Here is a 14851-nt window from a genome sequence, read left to right as displayed (position 1 = left end):
ACCACCAGGAGTAATTCCTGAGTGCATGAGCCAGGAGTAATCCCTGTGCATCACCAGGTGTGACCCCCAAAAAGCAAAGAAAAAAAAAAGTGCCTGTCAACGTGGCAGGCTGGGGATGGGGGGTGGGAGTGGATGGCTGGGAGGGAACCTGGAACCTGGGAATCCTCCTGGAGGAAATACACTGGTGATGGGATCTCTGTTGGAACATGGTATGCCTAAAATCCAGCTATGAATAACTTTGTAAATCATAGTGCTCTGATTAAAAAAAAAAAAATAAAAGCATGTAAAATTGGACTGAATTAAATTATAAATGATCTACTAAACTATTTTTTATAATAGCTCAGCGGGTAGGGCTTTTGCTTTGCACGCAGCAGACCTGGGTTCGATTCCTCCGTCCCTCTCAGAGAGCCGGGCAAGCTACTGAGAGTTTCCTGCCCACACGGCAGAGCCTGGCAGAGCCTGGCAAGTTCCCTGTGGCGTATTCAATATGCCAAAAGCAGTAACAACAAGTCTCACAATGGAGATGTTACTGGTGCCTGCTCAAGCAAGTCAATTTTCAGTAGGGAAGAACAATCATAAAGTCAATTCCATGCATGTTTAACATATTTTTTAAAAGTGTTGGCAAATTAAAATTACTTCTTTCAGAATAGATTGGTGTTGGAAGGGACAAGATGCTTTGTTTTGTTTTTTTTTTTTGCACACACCTGGTATCCTGGCAGTACTTGGGGGACCATGTGGGATATCAGGAATCAAACTGCATGCAAAGAAAGTGCCCTTTCTCCTGTATTATTGCTCCAGCCACAGGAGGAACAAAATGGACTAGACGTGACCTAAGACAGCAGTGATGGTGGTGGTGCAGCAATTTTGAATACACAAAGCATGATTCTACTATTGTAAATCATGTTACCTCAGTAATAATAAAATAATATTTATAAAAACATGCTTCTTGGGATGGGAGAGATAGTACAGCAGATAGGATGCTTGCCCCCCCCCCCCAAAATAATGTGTTTCTAGGGGCCTGACATGGCTGAGAGGGTTGGTGTTGTGACTTGGAGGAGGCCAGGATTTGACCTTAGGCACCAGATGGTTCCCAAGCACCAAGAGAAGTGACCCTCAAGCGATATTAGGAGTAACCTATGAGCGCCACTGGGTGTGGCCCCCAAAACAAAAAGATAAATTAAAAGGCTTTAGATTTAAAATCAACTTAGGAGGAAATATTTTCAAGTTTTTAAATCTCCCTACAGTGCCAATATTATCTTAACCTAGCACTTTCTATAAAAGGTAAGGAACAAAAATTTAAAGAAGCAATTTTTTAAAAAAGAAAAACTGGGCTGGAGCAATAGCACAGCAGGTAGGGCATTTGCCTTGCAGGAGGCCGACCAGATTCGATTCCCAGCATCCCATATGGTCCCCCGAGCACGGCCAGGAGTAATTCCTGAGTGCATGAACCAGGAGTAACTCCTGTGCATCGCTAGGTGTGACCCAAAAAGAAAAAAAAAAAAGAAAGAAAAACTATAAATGTACCTTACGGTGATTTACCGATAAAAAAAAATTAAAAAAAAAAAAGGAAAAACTACCCCAGAATAAGTAGTTAAAGATGTTCATTTTCCAAATCACAACAAATTTACATAAATTGATCCTTTAATAAACCCTTAAATTCTGAAAAGCAAATAAAGCCAGAGTATACAACAAGAACATATGGTATTACCTTTCCACTGAAGTTGGATGTCGTTTTCATATAGTCTTCTGCTTTCTGCAGACAAACAAGTACTTTCTCAATATCTAAAAGGGGGGAAAAATGGAGTCAATCAAACGTCAGTGAACTGATACTAACTATAAAGGAAAGAGGCGTGCTTATAAAATAAGTGTTCAAGAAAATCAGGGCCAGAGAGATGGCTTAATGGGCTGGTACCCATGCTTTGCATGCAGAATGCCAGGGTTTGATTCCCAGTGGTCCCTGTGCACCAAGCCAAGAGTAGCCCCTGAGCACTGATGGAGGTGGCTCCAAAACCAAATAAAAATTCTTTCGGGGTCCAAAAGATAGTATACGGAGCAGGCTACTTGACATGACTGACCTAGGCTCGATTTCCAACACCCTATGGTTCCCCGAGGTCTGCCAAAAGTGATCTCAGAACACAGAGCCAGGAGTATGCCCTGAGTACAGCCAGGTGTAGCCCAAAATTTAAAAAAATAAGAAAATAAAAATATATATATTCACATGAAAAGAAGCATGTTTTTGGAGAACCTACTGTTCCAACAGCTTTTATTAAATACATCTTATGGCATTTTGTTCAAATAACAAATTCCCGTATATATCTGGACTTGCTTCTGAATTCTATTTTGTTCTGTTGTTTTCGGGCTGTGCCCAGTGGTACTCAGATTACTCCTGGCTCTGTGCTCTGGGATCATGCCTGGAAGTGCTTAAGGGACCACATTGCAGTGCCAGGGATCAAAGTAGGATTAGTCATTACAAAACCTTAACCTCTGTGCTATCTCTCCATCCCCAAGAAAGAAGGAATTTTTTTTTTTAATGGAGAAAAGCGGTTTGTTTTGTTTTTCAGTTTCTGAGCCACAGATGGCAGTTCTGAGGGCTACTCTCAGCTCTGTGGTTGGGGGTCCACTCCCTGGTATTGTTGATATTGATACCTGAGCATCCCACATGCTTCAGCCCTTGGTGCAATCTCCTGACTGATTTCTTTTTTTTTTCTTTTTGTATCACATTCAGTGATGCTCAGGGGTTACTCCTGGCTCTGCACTCAGGAATTACTCCTGGTGGTGCTTGAGTAACCATACGGGATGCCAGGGATTGAATCGAGGTCAGCCGTGTGCAAAGCAAACGCCCCACCGGCTGTGCTATCACTCTGGCCCCTATTCTTTATTTCTTTATTATTTATTCTGGTATTCATTCTCCCAAAGTGTACTTTTTAATTACTGGAGCTTCATAATAAATAACATTTTCTATCACTTCTATTATTTTCCAGTTTTTTCTGAACATTTTCACATGCTTCTATTTCAAACGAGTTTCATTTTAGTTAAAGACGCTTGAGGTAGCAAAATTAACAATACCATCTACTGGTACGCTGATCAGGATTGTACTAATTAGCACATAATACATAAATATTTGCAGATAATTCTAAAACCTCTCCAGCATAGAAATATTCTCTAAATAATAAGAAACTTTAGATAAAGGGGCCACAGAGATTGCTTGCCTTGCATGTGGCCTATCAGGTTCAATCATATGTACCAAATATACATAACATATGTACCAAATCAGGTTCCCCAAACCCTACCAGGAGTTAACTCCTAAGCAGAGTCAGGAGGAAGTCCTGAGCATAGCCAGGTGTGGCCCCCAAACTTTATATATTATCCAAAAATGCAAAAATCAAGAATTTTTAATTAAAAATTTTAAATTTATAATATATTGCAATCACTTGTCAAAGACCAAATCTTCCAATTTCCTCATATGTTTCATTATCCTAACTAGGCAATTAAGTTAGGTTACCTTTAAGAGCTACAAAAGCCTAATTCATCAAATGCATACTACAATATCCACAGAATTAAAAAACATGACTCTTGCTATTTCCTCCAGGTTCTGAATCAAACAATGAATATAACGCTTTAAGTTATATATTAGTATCTCAATTTTAGTACTTAACTCAGAAATTCAGAGGTAAGACAGTTATTTTTAATGTGAACAACAGTAAGGCAAATTAAGAGATTAAACAGTACATAACTAGGGATACAGTGTCACATTAGAGTTGGAAGTCAGAAATATGGAAAGAAATCTCTGGGCCTACATGTTTTTAAATTTACTACTTAATAAACTGAAAAGTATTACTAAATACTTTTAGTAATTTTAGTAACTTTTAGTAATACAAAACTAAAAGTATTTACCAGAAATAATATTTTTTTCTTTCTTTGGGGCCACACCCAACTTGTACTCAAGTCTTACTCCTGGCTCTGCATTCAGGGACTACTTCTGGAGACGTGTGGGGGACTGTATGTGGTGCCACTAATCAAACTGGAAATGGCCATATACAAGACAGATGCCTTAATCCTGTGCTATCTCTCTGACCCTCTTTTCTTATTTTCAAAGTTATACTTTCAATATAGGGAAAGAAAATACTGAAAAGGTGTGACATATTTTAGAAGATGTTTAACTAGTAAAGGGGCCTGGGATGTAGCTTAACTATTAAAGGGGCCTGGGATGTAGCTCAGTGGTAAAGCATTTGCCTAGCATGTGGGGGATCCCGGATTCAATTCCCAAGACTCCAAAATAGTAATCATCACAATACTGACAATAACAATACTACAAATGGAGGGATATATATCATCAAAAATTTTGTTGTTGTTTCATGCCACACCTGGCAAGTTCAGGGCTTACTCCTAGCTGTGTGCTCAGGGATCACTCCTGTACGGATGGAGGGACCCTTGTGGTGCCAGGAATCAAACTTGGAGTTGCATGTAAAAAAAGCACCTTCCTTCAGTCCTATTTCTCCAGCCCCTAATATCAATGTTTCTGAAGTTCCAGCACATTTAGATGCTTCTCTAAAATCAATCTAAGAATGATTAGAAGTTTTGTTCTCATTTTTTTAAAGAGAGAAATTGTGGGACCAGGGAGATGACTCAAAGGCTGAAGTGCAAGCTTTGCATGCAGAAACTGCAGGTTCAATTCCCCCACGAATTTGTGAAGAGGTCTGAAAATAAAAAGAGAAATAAGATGGACGTCCTTGAACCTTGCAGGCATACCTTTACTTTCAAATTTTTCATCCACTTTGACGTTGCCAGAGAATCCATTTTCTATTAGACAGTGTTCAATGAGAGCTGCTCCATAAGCTATAAAAGCAGAGGATATTGTTTTTAGTATTTTCCTATACAATTCATATTGAAATTATTAGAAATGACAATTCAAGAATTTACAGAAACCTCAGCATGTAATACAATTGCAGAGGTCAGCAAAATTTATAGTTAATGAAATCTCACTACATAAAAAGGATTATGAGGCTGGGGATGTGGCTCAATAGCAAAGCACATGCCTCAATGCATGAGACTTAGGCCCAAACCCTGGGACTGCAAAAATAAATAGAAGGGAACAGAATAGAACAGAACAGAATGAATAAAAATGAAAACAAAGGAACATAACAGAATGGATTATAAACCAGGAATGAAAGAATAGCTGAGCATTCAAAGGTTAGTAAATGCAGCAGACTATCATTTTTGTTTGTCTTGCTTTTTGGGCCACACCCAGCCGTGTTCAGGGCTTACTCCTGGCTCTGCTTGGGGGTCACTCCTGATGGTGCAAAAACTACTTTTTTCTCCAGTCCCAGTACATCTTATTTTAATAGCATAAAGAAATAAGAAGAAAACCTTAGCTTACACTGTAAGAGCTATACTAGCAGCTGTAAAATCCTAAAGGCAACTTAATTTTTGTGTTTTAGCCCATACAGTGCAGTGATACTCAGGGAACTATGCAGTGCTGGGGATCAAACCCAGGCTTCATGTATGCAAAGCCTGTTCTCTGGTTCTCTAAGCCAATTCACCCAGCACTTCATCTATAGCAATGCCAGTAAGACTGACCTTAAGAGTCTTACATCTGCTAAGGTGTATTCCCTTATGTCTACTATATCACCTTTCTTGTAGAACATCTATGGTGCATTCCCTTATGTCTACTATATCACCTTTCTTGTAGAACTTCATGTCTGTGGTCAAACAGAGGCTTGGGCCTCTCTTTCTCCTTGTTGGTCATTTTGGGGATCTATTGGAGATGGCAGTTCTGATCAAAGGGTGTGTTTCATATTTCTGAAAATCACCATATTTTACAAACATATTTCATTGTTCTATTTAATAATACTCACGAAGTAATGGGTTAAGAACTCTCTTCAGTGGTTCACCCTTCGGTGCATTGGTTATTACTTCAGTCAATCTGTGAAACATAACAGACATTCCTCTCACATGCTTAAATTTAATAAATCCTATAGCACTATTCATACTCATAATCCTTACACAGGCAGCCTGATCTTCATAATACTCTGAAATATAAGATTAATTAATTCACTTTTTAGATGAAAAAATGGACCACAAAGTAATCCAAGAGACAGAGATGGTTCAGATGACTAGAGAGCACACTTTGTATGCAGGAGTCCCAAGTTTGGTCCTGGTACCAGTTGGTCTCCTAAGCATTTCTGAAAATGCTGCTCTTCTCACCAATTAAAGAATTAGAAGTAACTTATCCAAAATAAGTAGGTTCCTGAACATCAGACTGGACTTAAAACCAGATTTTCAAAAGAAAAATTAATGATTTTTTAACTAAGCCCTATTGCTTATCATTGATGTGTTAATGTGTAACACCAAAAAGATATACTAAACCAGAAATGGGAGAAGGGAAGATGGCAGAAATCTGTTTTATCAATCCTTCCAGGAGCGATTCTTGATCACAGAGCTAGGTGTGAGCAGTTGGGTATGGCCCTATCCAAAAAAAAAAAAACTTCCAACTAGAAGAGAATAACTTTACATAGCACTCATAGCACTTTATCCTGTACTACACTTTTCCTAGTCAAACCAGAATTTCAGTCTTCTTTTGCACCATGCCCAACATCTGTCTTGTCACAGAATAACTAATAAGTCCCCTCACTCAACTAAGAAATCATAACACCAACCCAAAGTAACACCAACCCTAAGGTTAAAAACACACACCTACTACTCCCAAATATGGTATAATTACCTATGTGCACATTTATGTAGTTCAGGCAGTTCACATTTAATTATCTTATCCAAGTAAATTAAAATGTCTTATGTGAGAATTCCTTTATATTTTAACTGATGACCTATCTCAGTACATTATGAAATGAGTTTATAACAAGACATGTTACCTTTCCAAAGAAAATGAAGGTTCAGCAGCTCTAGCATGATCAACTGGATAGCGTTCACGAACGGCAAATTTAACATCATCTGACTCATCAGTTCGAAATCTCAAGATATTTAAAATTAGGTATTCATAATCTGTGAGAACAATGTTCCCCTGGAATGTAATAAAGTAAAATGTAATGCTTTTCCCTAATTATTCAAACCACTGACAAATCAAGGTGACAACAATGATGTTATAAAAAACAGAAGTCATGGAATCAGAGCAATAGTACGGATTGAACTCAGATCAACCACATGCGAGGCAATTCAGATGACTAGTATGCTTCCTAGGATGTGGTTGATCTGAGTTCAATCCCTGGTACCCCATATGGTTCCCTGAATCCGCCAGGAGTTTCCTGAGTAGAGGGCCACAAATCAGCCCTGAGCATTGAAGAATGTGGCTTCACCCTAAAAAAACATTTGTTATGTCTGAACAATTTTCTTTACATTTATCCAACACAGACTTTTTTGTTTTTGGCTTTTTTGCGTCATAATCGAAGATACTAAGGGGTTACTCCTGGCTCTACACTCAGGAATTATTCCTGGCGGTGCTCAGGGGACCATATGAGATGCTGGGTATCGAACCTGGGTTGGCTGCATACAAGGCAAATGCCCTATCTGTTGTACTATTCTCCAACCCCCCAAACAGACTCTTAAATGAGATTTACGGAGGGCTAGAGCGACACCTGCTGTAAGGGTAAGGCACTTCCCTTATACACGGTTGACCATGGTTTGATCCCTGACACCACATATGTACCTTGAGCAAAGCCAGGAGTGATCCCTGAGTACAAAGCATGAAGTAAGCTCTAAGTATCACTGAGTGTTGCAAAAAAAAAAAAGAGCCCAAACAAACAAAAACAATAAATCTAAAAAAAATTCCAAGATTGAAATATAATGAAGACACAGAGCCAAACTAAAAATTGCTGGGGGCTAGAACAATAGTACAGCGGGTAGGGCATTTGCCTTGCATGTGGCCGACCTGGGTTCGATTCTCAGCCTCCCATATGGTCCACCGAGCACTGCCAGGAGTGATTCCTGAGTGCAAAGCCTGGAGCAACCCCTGTGTATCGAAGGTGTGACCCAAAAAGGCAAGAAAAAAAAAAGCCTGACAGTTCTACAGAAGTCAGTAATAGAGATGACTGACCTGGATTTGTTCCCCAGCACCCCATATAGTTCCGAGCCCTCAATGAGTGATCCCTAAGCACAGAGGCATGAGTAAGCCCAAAGTAAAGCAAATTGTGGGCCCCAATCCCCCCAAAAAGTCAGTACAAAAGAAGTCTAAAGTCTTGATGGCCACCATTGGTACTTAGTGTTTTGTTTCCTTTTGCTGTTGTAATTTTGTTTCTTTTTGAGCACTGGCCTCCACTGAGCAGTGCTCAAGGACAATGGGCTGCCAGGACAATGCGCCTTATAAATGTAGAACACTGACCTTAGTATTTTATTTGTGTGAGGTAGATCTACAAACACTGACTTAATAAGAAAAAGATAAAGAATTGGGGGGAAGTATTTTTGCTTGTATGTTAAATGGTAATTACCCCAAGTATGTAATTTTCATAAAGTACTCAGGAGGAAAAATGGGTAAAATCACTGACTGGAGATCATAAAAATTGAAATGATTATGTATAGGGCCAGACAAGTTAGTACAGGAGTAAGGTGCTAGTCTTCCTTCCCACCAACCTCAGTTCAAATCCCTGAATTCACATACAGTGGGACTGTCAGGGGTCACTCCTAAGTACAAAATAGTTCCTGAGTACCCGAGACAAAAAAGAAAAACAGAAAAGATAGGTAATCCAGAAACCAAGCATAGAGCTATTACAGTTTCACCTTTAACTTGTCTCTTAGTAACAATTAAGTGGCAAGATCAATAAAGTTTTTACCATCACTATTTATTAAAAAACTCTTTCCCCTATTGTATATTGTATAAAGACAGTTGTATATTCTTAACCTTGCCATAAATTAAACAATAAGGTCTGGGTTAATTTCTAGGCTCACTGTACTGATCTCTGTGTGTTGGAGTTAGGCCACTCTAACAGCATGTTTTGTTGACAACTACAGCTTTATAATAAAGTTTGAAATCAGGGAGTTTCTAGTTCTGTTGTTTTCCAAATCATGTTGACTATTCAGGGTCTTTTGTGATTTCACATAAACTTTAGAGGTTTTTGTTATATTTCTCTGAAGAAAGCCACTGTAATTTTAACAATGAATCTGGCAATTGCTTTGGGATATATGGACAATTTAACAATATTCATTCTTCCCACACTCACTTGATGATGGAGGTAGAGAACTCCAGAAACCATACAGTGCCAGGTATCAAACTAGGTCTCTTACATGCAAAGGTATCTTCCTGGTCCTCTCATTTGCTATTTTCCATCTATGATAAACTTCGAGGTGTAAATTCCTTAATAAAGGGTTATGTCTACATAGTTCAAAAATCAAATCATGGAGCTAGAGAGATAGCTCAAAAAGGTGGAGCTGGGTACAGCCTCAGCCCTGCTGGGTGTGACCAAAGCCAAACAAACATTATAGAGAAAGAAGAGGAGGAACAAAGAAAAGGAAAAAGAAAGGTATCTTATTTTGTTTTTCAGTAATTCATGAATTAGACATGTATTCATGCTTTTAAAAGTCAATCATTTATTTTTTATGATCTCCAATCAATGATTTTACCCATTTTTCCTCCTGAGTACTTTATGAAAATTACATACTTGGGTAATTACCATTTAACATACAAGCAAAAATACTTCCCCCCCCCCCATTCTTTATCTTCAAACACAGTTCACAGTGTTTTCTACTTTAAGCAAGTGTTTTCTGAAGGATCATACTGAGGGCATGGGGGCGGTCCCTAGGGTCATTCTGGGTGATGCAGCACTGGCAAGGAGATGTGCTCAGGGGGCCACCAGGGCTGCTGAGAACTGTGTGAAGAGAGAGACCATGCTCTGCTAAGACTACGCACAAGGGACATGCACTCTCCCATTGGAGTTATCTCCTGGGCTCAAGCAGTTAGCAGTTTTAAATTTAAGTAATCATCCATATCTGTACTTGTTTTTTCTATTATGCACGTAAGTCCCTTTCATTTCAAATTCATTCATCTTAGTCTATGGTTTCTCTTAGTTCTTGTGTTTCATTTCTTAAAGTTATATTTTTGGTGCATATGGAATTCATGGTACTTTAAGTAGCTCACAAAACATTCCCCAGATAGAATTTGGTAATCATTGGGGGAGAAGTAAAAGGCAAGAAACAGATTCAAGGCCCCTGAGTGAAGGCACAGTGGGGAGGGCGTTTGCCTTACACACAGCCGACCTGGGTTTGATCCCCGACATCCCATATGGTCCCCCAAGCACCACAAGAGTGATTCCTGAGTACAGAGCCAGGAATGACCCCTGAGCATTGCTGGGTATGGCAAAAAAAAAAAAAAAAAAAAAAAAAGATTTAATTTTAAAAAATTATAAATTTAAACATTTTAAAAAGATAAGAAACAAAAATGGTATGCCTCTTAACAAACTGCTGACAGTATGAAAACATGGCAATATCCGAGTCTCAACTATTAACCATATCTACTTGACAGTTTTCTCACTACTATAGTAGTCCTGAAATGTAAAGCACCATACAATTTCTTAATTTTTCAATCTTCATCTACTACAGTCCTGTTATTTTAAATGGCTATGCCTTGCCTAAATTCTGACCTCCAGATAAAATGAGAGCACATCTTAGAAAATTACAGTTTACTTGCATAGCAGGTATTATCCAAGTGTATCGATACTTCTGAAACAGGAAAAATGTCTCAGCCATGTTTTAAGTTCCAATACATGAACAAAAATAATAATAAAAGATAAATTCGTCATGCCACTCTAAATTTTAACTTACCCTATCATAGAGCTCAATAATTAAGTGATAAGCAGCTTCATCACTCCCAAACTGAAAATCTACAATTCTATCCACACCAAGCTGCTTTGCGCTGACTAACCTCCGACTCTTCAAATGTTTTCGGCACTAGCAAGAAACAGAAGAAAACAGCATTAATACTGTAAAAGTAAATCCAAATCACATGCTATAAATTTATATTTCTTATATTACAATAAGGAATACTTAACAAGTAATATTTAAACAGTACAGTCATAAAAGCTTGCAGATAATGAGAAAAAATGTATTTTATAAATTAACTGTTAACTCTAAAATTAAATACCAATGATCTGTGAATAATATGAGGATTGGGGCTGGAGTGATAATTGGGACCAAAGTGCTTGCTTTGCACATAGACAACCACAATTTAATCCCTGGCACCTGATATGGGTACCTAAGCCCTGCCAGGATGATCCCTGAGTGCAGGGCCAGGGAGTTAAGTTTTACTGGGTCTCCTCCCACCACGCACCAAATAAAAAAACGCAGTGGTTGGGGTGTTTAATCCCACTGCAGGCAAAAATTCTACTAAAAAACCATGAATAATTTTTAATTGGTCTTCCTTACACTGCAATTCCCTAGATTCAACCAACTCATACCAGAGGGTGGCTGAAACCAAGGAACTACGAAGAAGAATATAAAACAAACACATGTATAAATGTGCATCTCAAACACATGCTGATCAAGAATCAATTGTATTATATACTTCTTAGTGCAAAATGAGAGATATATTCAAAATTTACTTTGTTGCTTATGTGACTGATAAATCTCTCATCCGCAATGACTGCACTCAAAGCTAAAATCTTTTTTTAAAGTCTTTTTCAACTTTAATCTTAAGTAACCCAAATTTCCTTCTGTGTACTTCAAATTAGTTCTACTAACCTTCCCACTTTATTTTTAATTTTTTTTTTGCCACACCCAGCTGTGCTCAGGGCTTTCTCCTGGTGCTGTGCTCAGGGACTACTCACTAGCAGGCTTAGGAAACTATACAGGATGCTGAGGATCAAACCCAGGCCAGCTGCATGCAAGGCAAGTACCCTGCCCGCTGTACTATCACTCTGGCCCTAACCTTTAAATTTAAATATAAGCTCTAAAACACAAACTTACTGGTTTTCTTGAATTAGTCCCCAAACTTACATCTAAATTAGTCCCACAAACTTTATCAATATATGCAAGGCAAGTACCCTATACCTGCACTATCCTCCCGGGCTCCTTACCCACATAAAGATAATAAAGTTCAAGAGATTAAGTAATTTCTGGTTTATAAAACTACATAGAAGAAAAAAACATTAATGTTATGGTTTCTTTTGGTCACACAAATTTTCAGTCTACCTGTTAAATGGAAAAGCTAACAGATAGGGACAGAGAGAGTGTATCAGGCAGGGAGCTTGCCTTGCACAGGCTGGCTCAGGTTTCACTGCCAGGAATTCAGATTTAACAGTAAAATCAAAGCAAAAAGAAGAAGCGACAGAGGGGTAAGGAACCTTGCCTTTCCAATGACCAAAGTTCTATTCCTGGCACCACATATGGTACTCTGAGCTCTACTAGGAGTGGTCCCTGAGCACAGAGACAGGAGTAAGCCCATTGGTTTCTGGGTGCGGTCCAAAAACCAATGGGAGTTGAAAAAAAAAAATACATTAAGTCAGAATGGTGAGTGGGTACAGAAAAATTTGGACCATGATGAGGATCTGAAGGGTAATAAAGATAAATTAATATTCATCTACTTTATTTATCCCAGCAATATAAATTATACCTTTATTTCATCTCTATTCATGACGATGAAGGAGAACCAAACCGCTTAACAGTTATTAGTGACAAATCTGAGGGTCTCAAAATTCAGCTTACCTTCATAGCAAAACTAGATGGCATCATATTCTTGGGCCACTCGAATTCGGTTGTGTGAATTCGTATGCCAGATTCAAGTAAAAGTGTAGCTTTAAAGTCTGGTCTGTAGAAGGAAAAAAAAAAAAGCCAAAAATCTCTTTAAGGTATATGGCATTACTACCTCCGTGAGAAATAATGTCTAAAAACAGATGTTAAAAAAGAAAAACAAGCCCATAAAGGTACTCTTACTTTTGAAGACGAATAAGGTAAGTCTTATTATCCACATCATAAACATTGTTTACTCTCATTCCCAGCAAGCTGTAAAAGAGAAACGAACCACAGAACAAATCATACCACTTGAAACATAGTTACTCTCCGCAATTCGATAGGTAGGTAAAAGTTGGGCCTGGGGTAAAAGGGGGTGGGGGGGGCGGTTGTGTTGAGTGTAAGGATCAGGAGTTAAGCCAGGATCAGAGCTTGAAGGTCATCACACCAGCAGCCGAAGATTCAAGGAGCGAAGAGAGTCGTTTTGGAAACACAGCCATACCTGACCCGCTGTTTGAAAACAGGGAAGGGGGCGGGTAGGAAAACGAGGCGCTGAGAACTATGACAAAGCTCAGGGCGCTGAAGAACAGAAACCGGACAATAAACTCGATCTCAGGCCCGATCTGTTGGATCCAGTCTCAACAGTGAGGCGCTCGATCTGGTCTCCGGGGATGCCGCGGGGGGCTGTCCGAGAAACCCGGCCTCGCATCTCAGGGAACCTCGCGAGCAAAGAACCACCCCGGGGGCGCCGCATCCCCCGGGCAGCGAAGCTTTTTCCTAAACGTTTGCTGCGGACTGACCCGGCGAGACCAGCGGCAGGGGTGGGGGAAGGGCACAGAGGGGGACCGCGGCCGCTGGGGTCACCTCGGACCCCGAGCCGACCGAAAAGCTGCCAGGCGTCCAACCCCCACCCCCACCTCCATAGACCCAGCCTAAGTCCACGGCAGCCCAGCATGGGGGAGACGAAAAAGAAAACAGCCGGCAGGCCTGATCGCCACCTTGGCACCAGACTCCTGTCACGGTCACTTTCCGTACGAGACCGCCCCCTGTCCCTTTACCTGTCATTCAGCTCCGCGAGTACCGCGCGGAGATCGATGGTGCTGAAGCGGGTCTTCATGGCGAGGCAGGAGGGTCGCGACCGCAGTTTCCTCCCTAGCCGGCCGGGCTCCTCGCCGCCACGCCTCTGCGCAGGCGCGACTAGAGAAACTACGGCTGCACAAAAGAGCCAGTATTCCTCTAAGCGAAGGTCTTGCGTCACTTTTCTGAAGAATTTGGTAATCTAGTATCTTGATTTCATTGCACCACCCTTTAGAAGAGTCTAAATAGATCCAAACTATTTCCTTGGAAACTTACTTCAGGAAAGTTTATAAAATATTACGATTACCTCGAGTCCTTGTCGGGTGGGGGGGGTAGGGGGTGGGAGGGGGGTGCTCAAGTCTATCTCCTTGGTGATTCCCTGCTGCTTCTAAAATATTTAGGAGGAGAGTTTTGGGAAGATTTCACAGTCGGTAAGGACTCTGGATAAGAAAGCAAAGACCAGATTTTGGCTATTATGAACAGTGCTGATGAACCTATAATATAATGAATATATAGGTACAGATGTCATTTCTACTGTGCTTTTTTGCAGCCTCTGGATATATTCCCAGAAGTGGTATTGCGGGGTAATATGGAAGCTCAATTTCTAGTTTTTGAAGGACAGTCCATATTGTTTTCCAGAAAGGCTGGACTAGTGGGCATTGCCACAAACAGTGAAAGAATGTCCCTTTTCCCCCACGTCCATGCCACCACTAGTTGCTTTTGTTCTTTTGAATATGTGTCAGTCTCTGTGGTGTGAGATGATATCTCATTGTTGTTTTAATTTGTATCTCCCTGATGACTAGTGATGTGGAGCATTTTTTCATCTGCCTTTTGGCCATTTGTGTTTCATTTTTGAGGAAACTTTGTTCATTTCTTCTCTCCATTTTTTGATGGGGTTGGAGGTTTTATTTATTTATTTATTTATTTTTTAATGTAGGAGTATTGCTATTTATTCAGCCATTGATTAGGCTGATTGAATTGGGCATGAACTCCACCTTACTTTTTCTTTTTTCCTTTTTTATAATTTTATTTATTGAATCACTGTGAGAGCAGTTACAAAGCTTTGGTGTTTAAGTCTCAGTCATACAATGAAACACCTGTACCTTCA

General features: G+C 39.8%; 1 protein-coding gene across 1 annotated transcript in view; it reads right to left on the bottom strand.

Moving 5' to 3' along the window:
• NEMF (nuclear export mediator factor) overlaps positions 1-13848 on the bottom strand; it is a 49148-nt gene extending 35300 nt beyond the window's left edge. The window contains exons 1-8 of the mRNA XM_056133281.1: positions 13725-13848; positions 12871-12939; positions 12643-12745; positions 10765-10890; positions 6870-7018; positions 5856-5923; positions 4750-4836; positions 1709-1782 (exon numbers count right to left, since the gene is read on the bottom strand). Of these exons, the coding sequence (XP_055989256.1) occupies positions 1709-1782; positions 4750-4836; positions 5856-5923; positions 6870-7018; positions 10765-10890; positions 12643-12745; positions 12871-12939; positions 13725-13783 (735 nt within the window). The 5' untranslated portion in view covers positions 13784-13848. The remainder of the gene's footprint in view (positions 1-1708; positions 1783-4749; positions 4837-5855; positions 5924-6869; positions 7019-10764; positions 10891-12642; positions 12746-12870; positions 12940-13724) is intronic.
• Positions 13849-14851: the final 1003 nt, after the last annotated feature.

This window comes from Sorex fumeus, unplaced genomic scaffold (genome assembly GCF_029834395.1).
Source record: "Sorex fumeus unplaced genomic scaffold, SorFum_2.1 ptg000098l, whole genome shotgun sequence".
Lineage (NCBI taxonomy): Eukaryota > Metazoa > Chordata > Mammalia > Eulipotyphla > Soricidae > Sorex > Sorex fumeus.
Note: the sequence above shows the minus strand (reverse complement) of the source record. Positions and strands in the feature narration are given on the sequence as shown.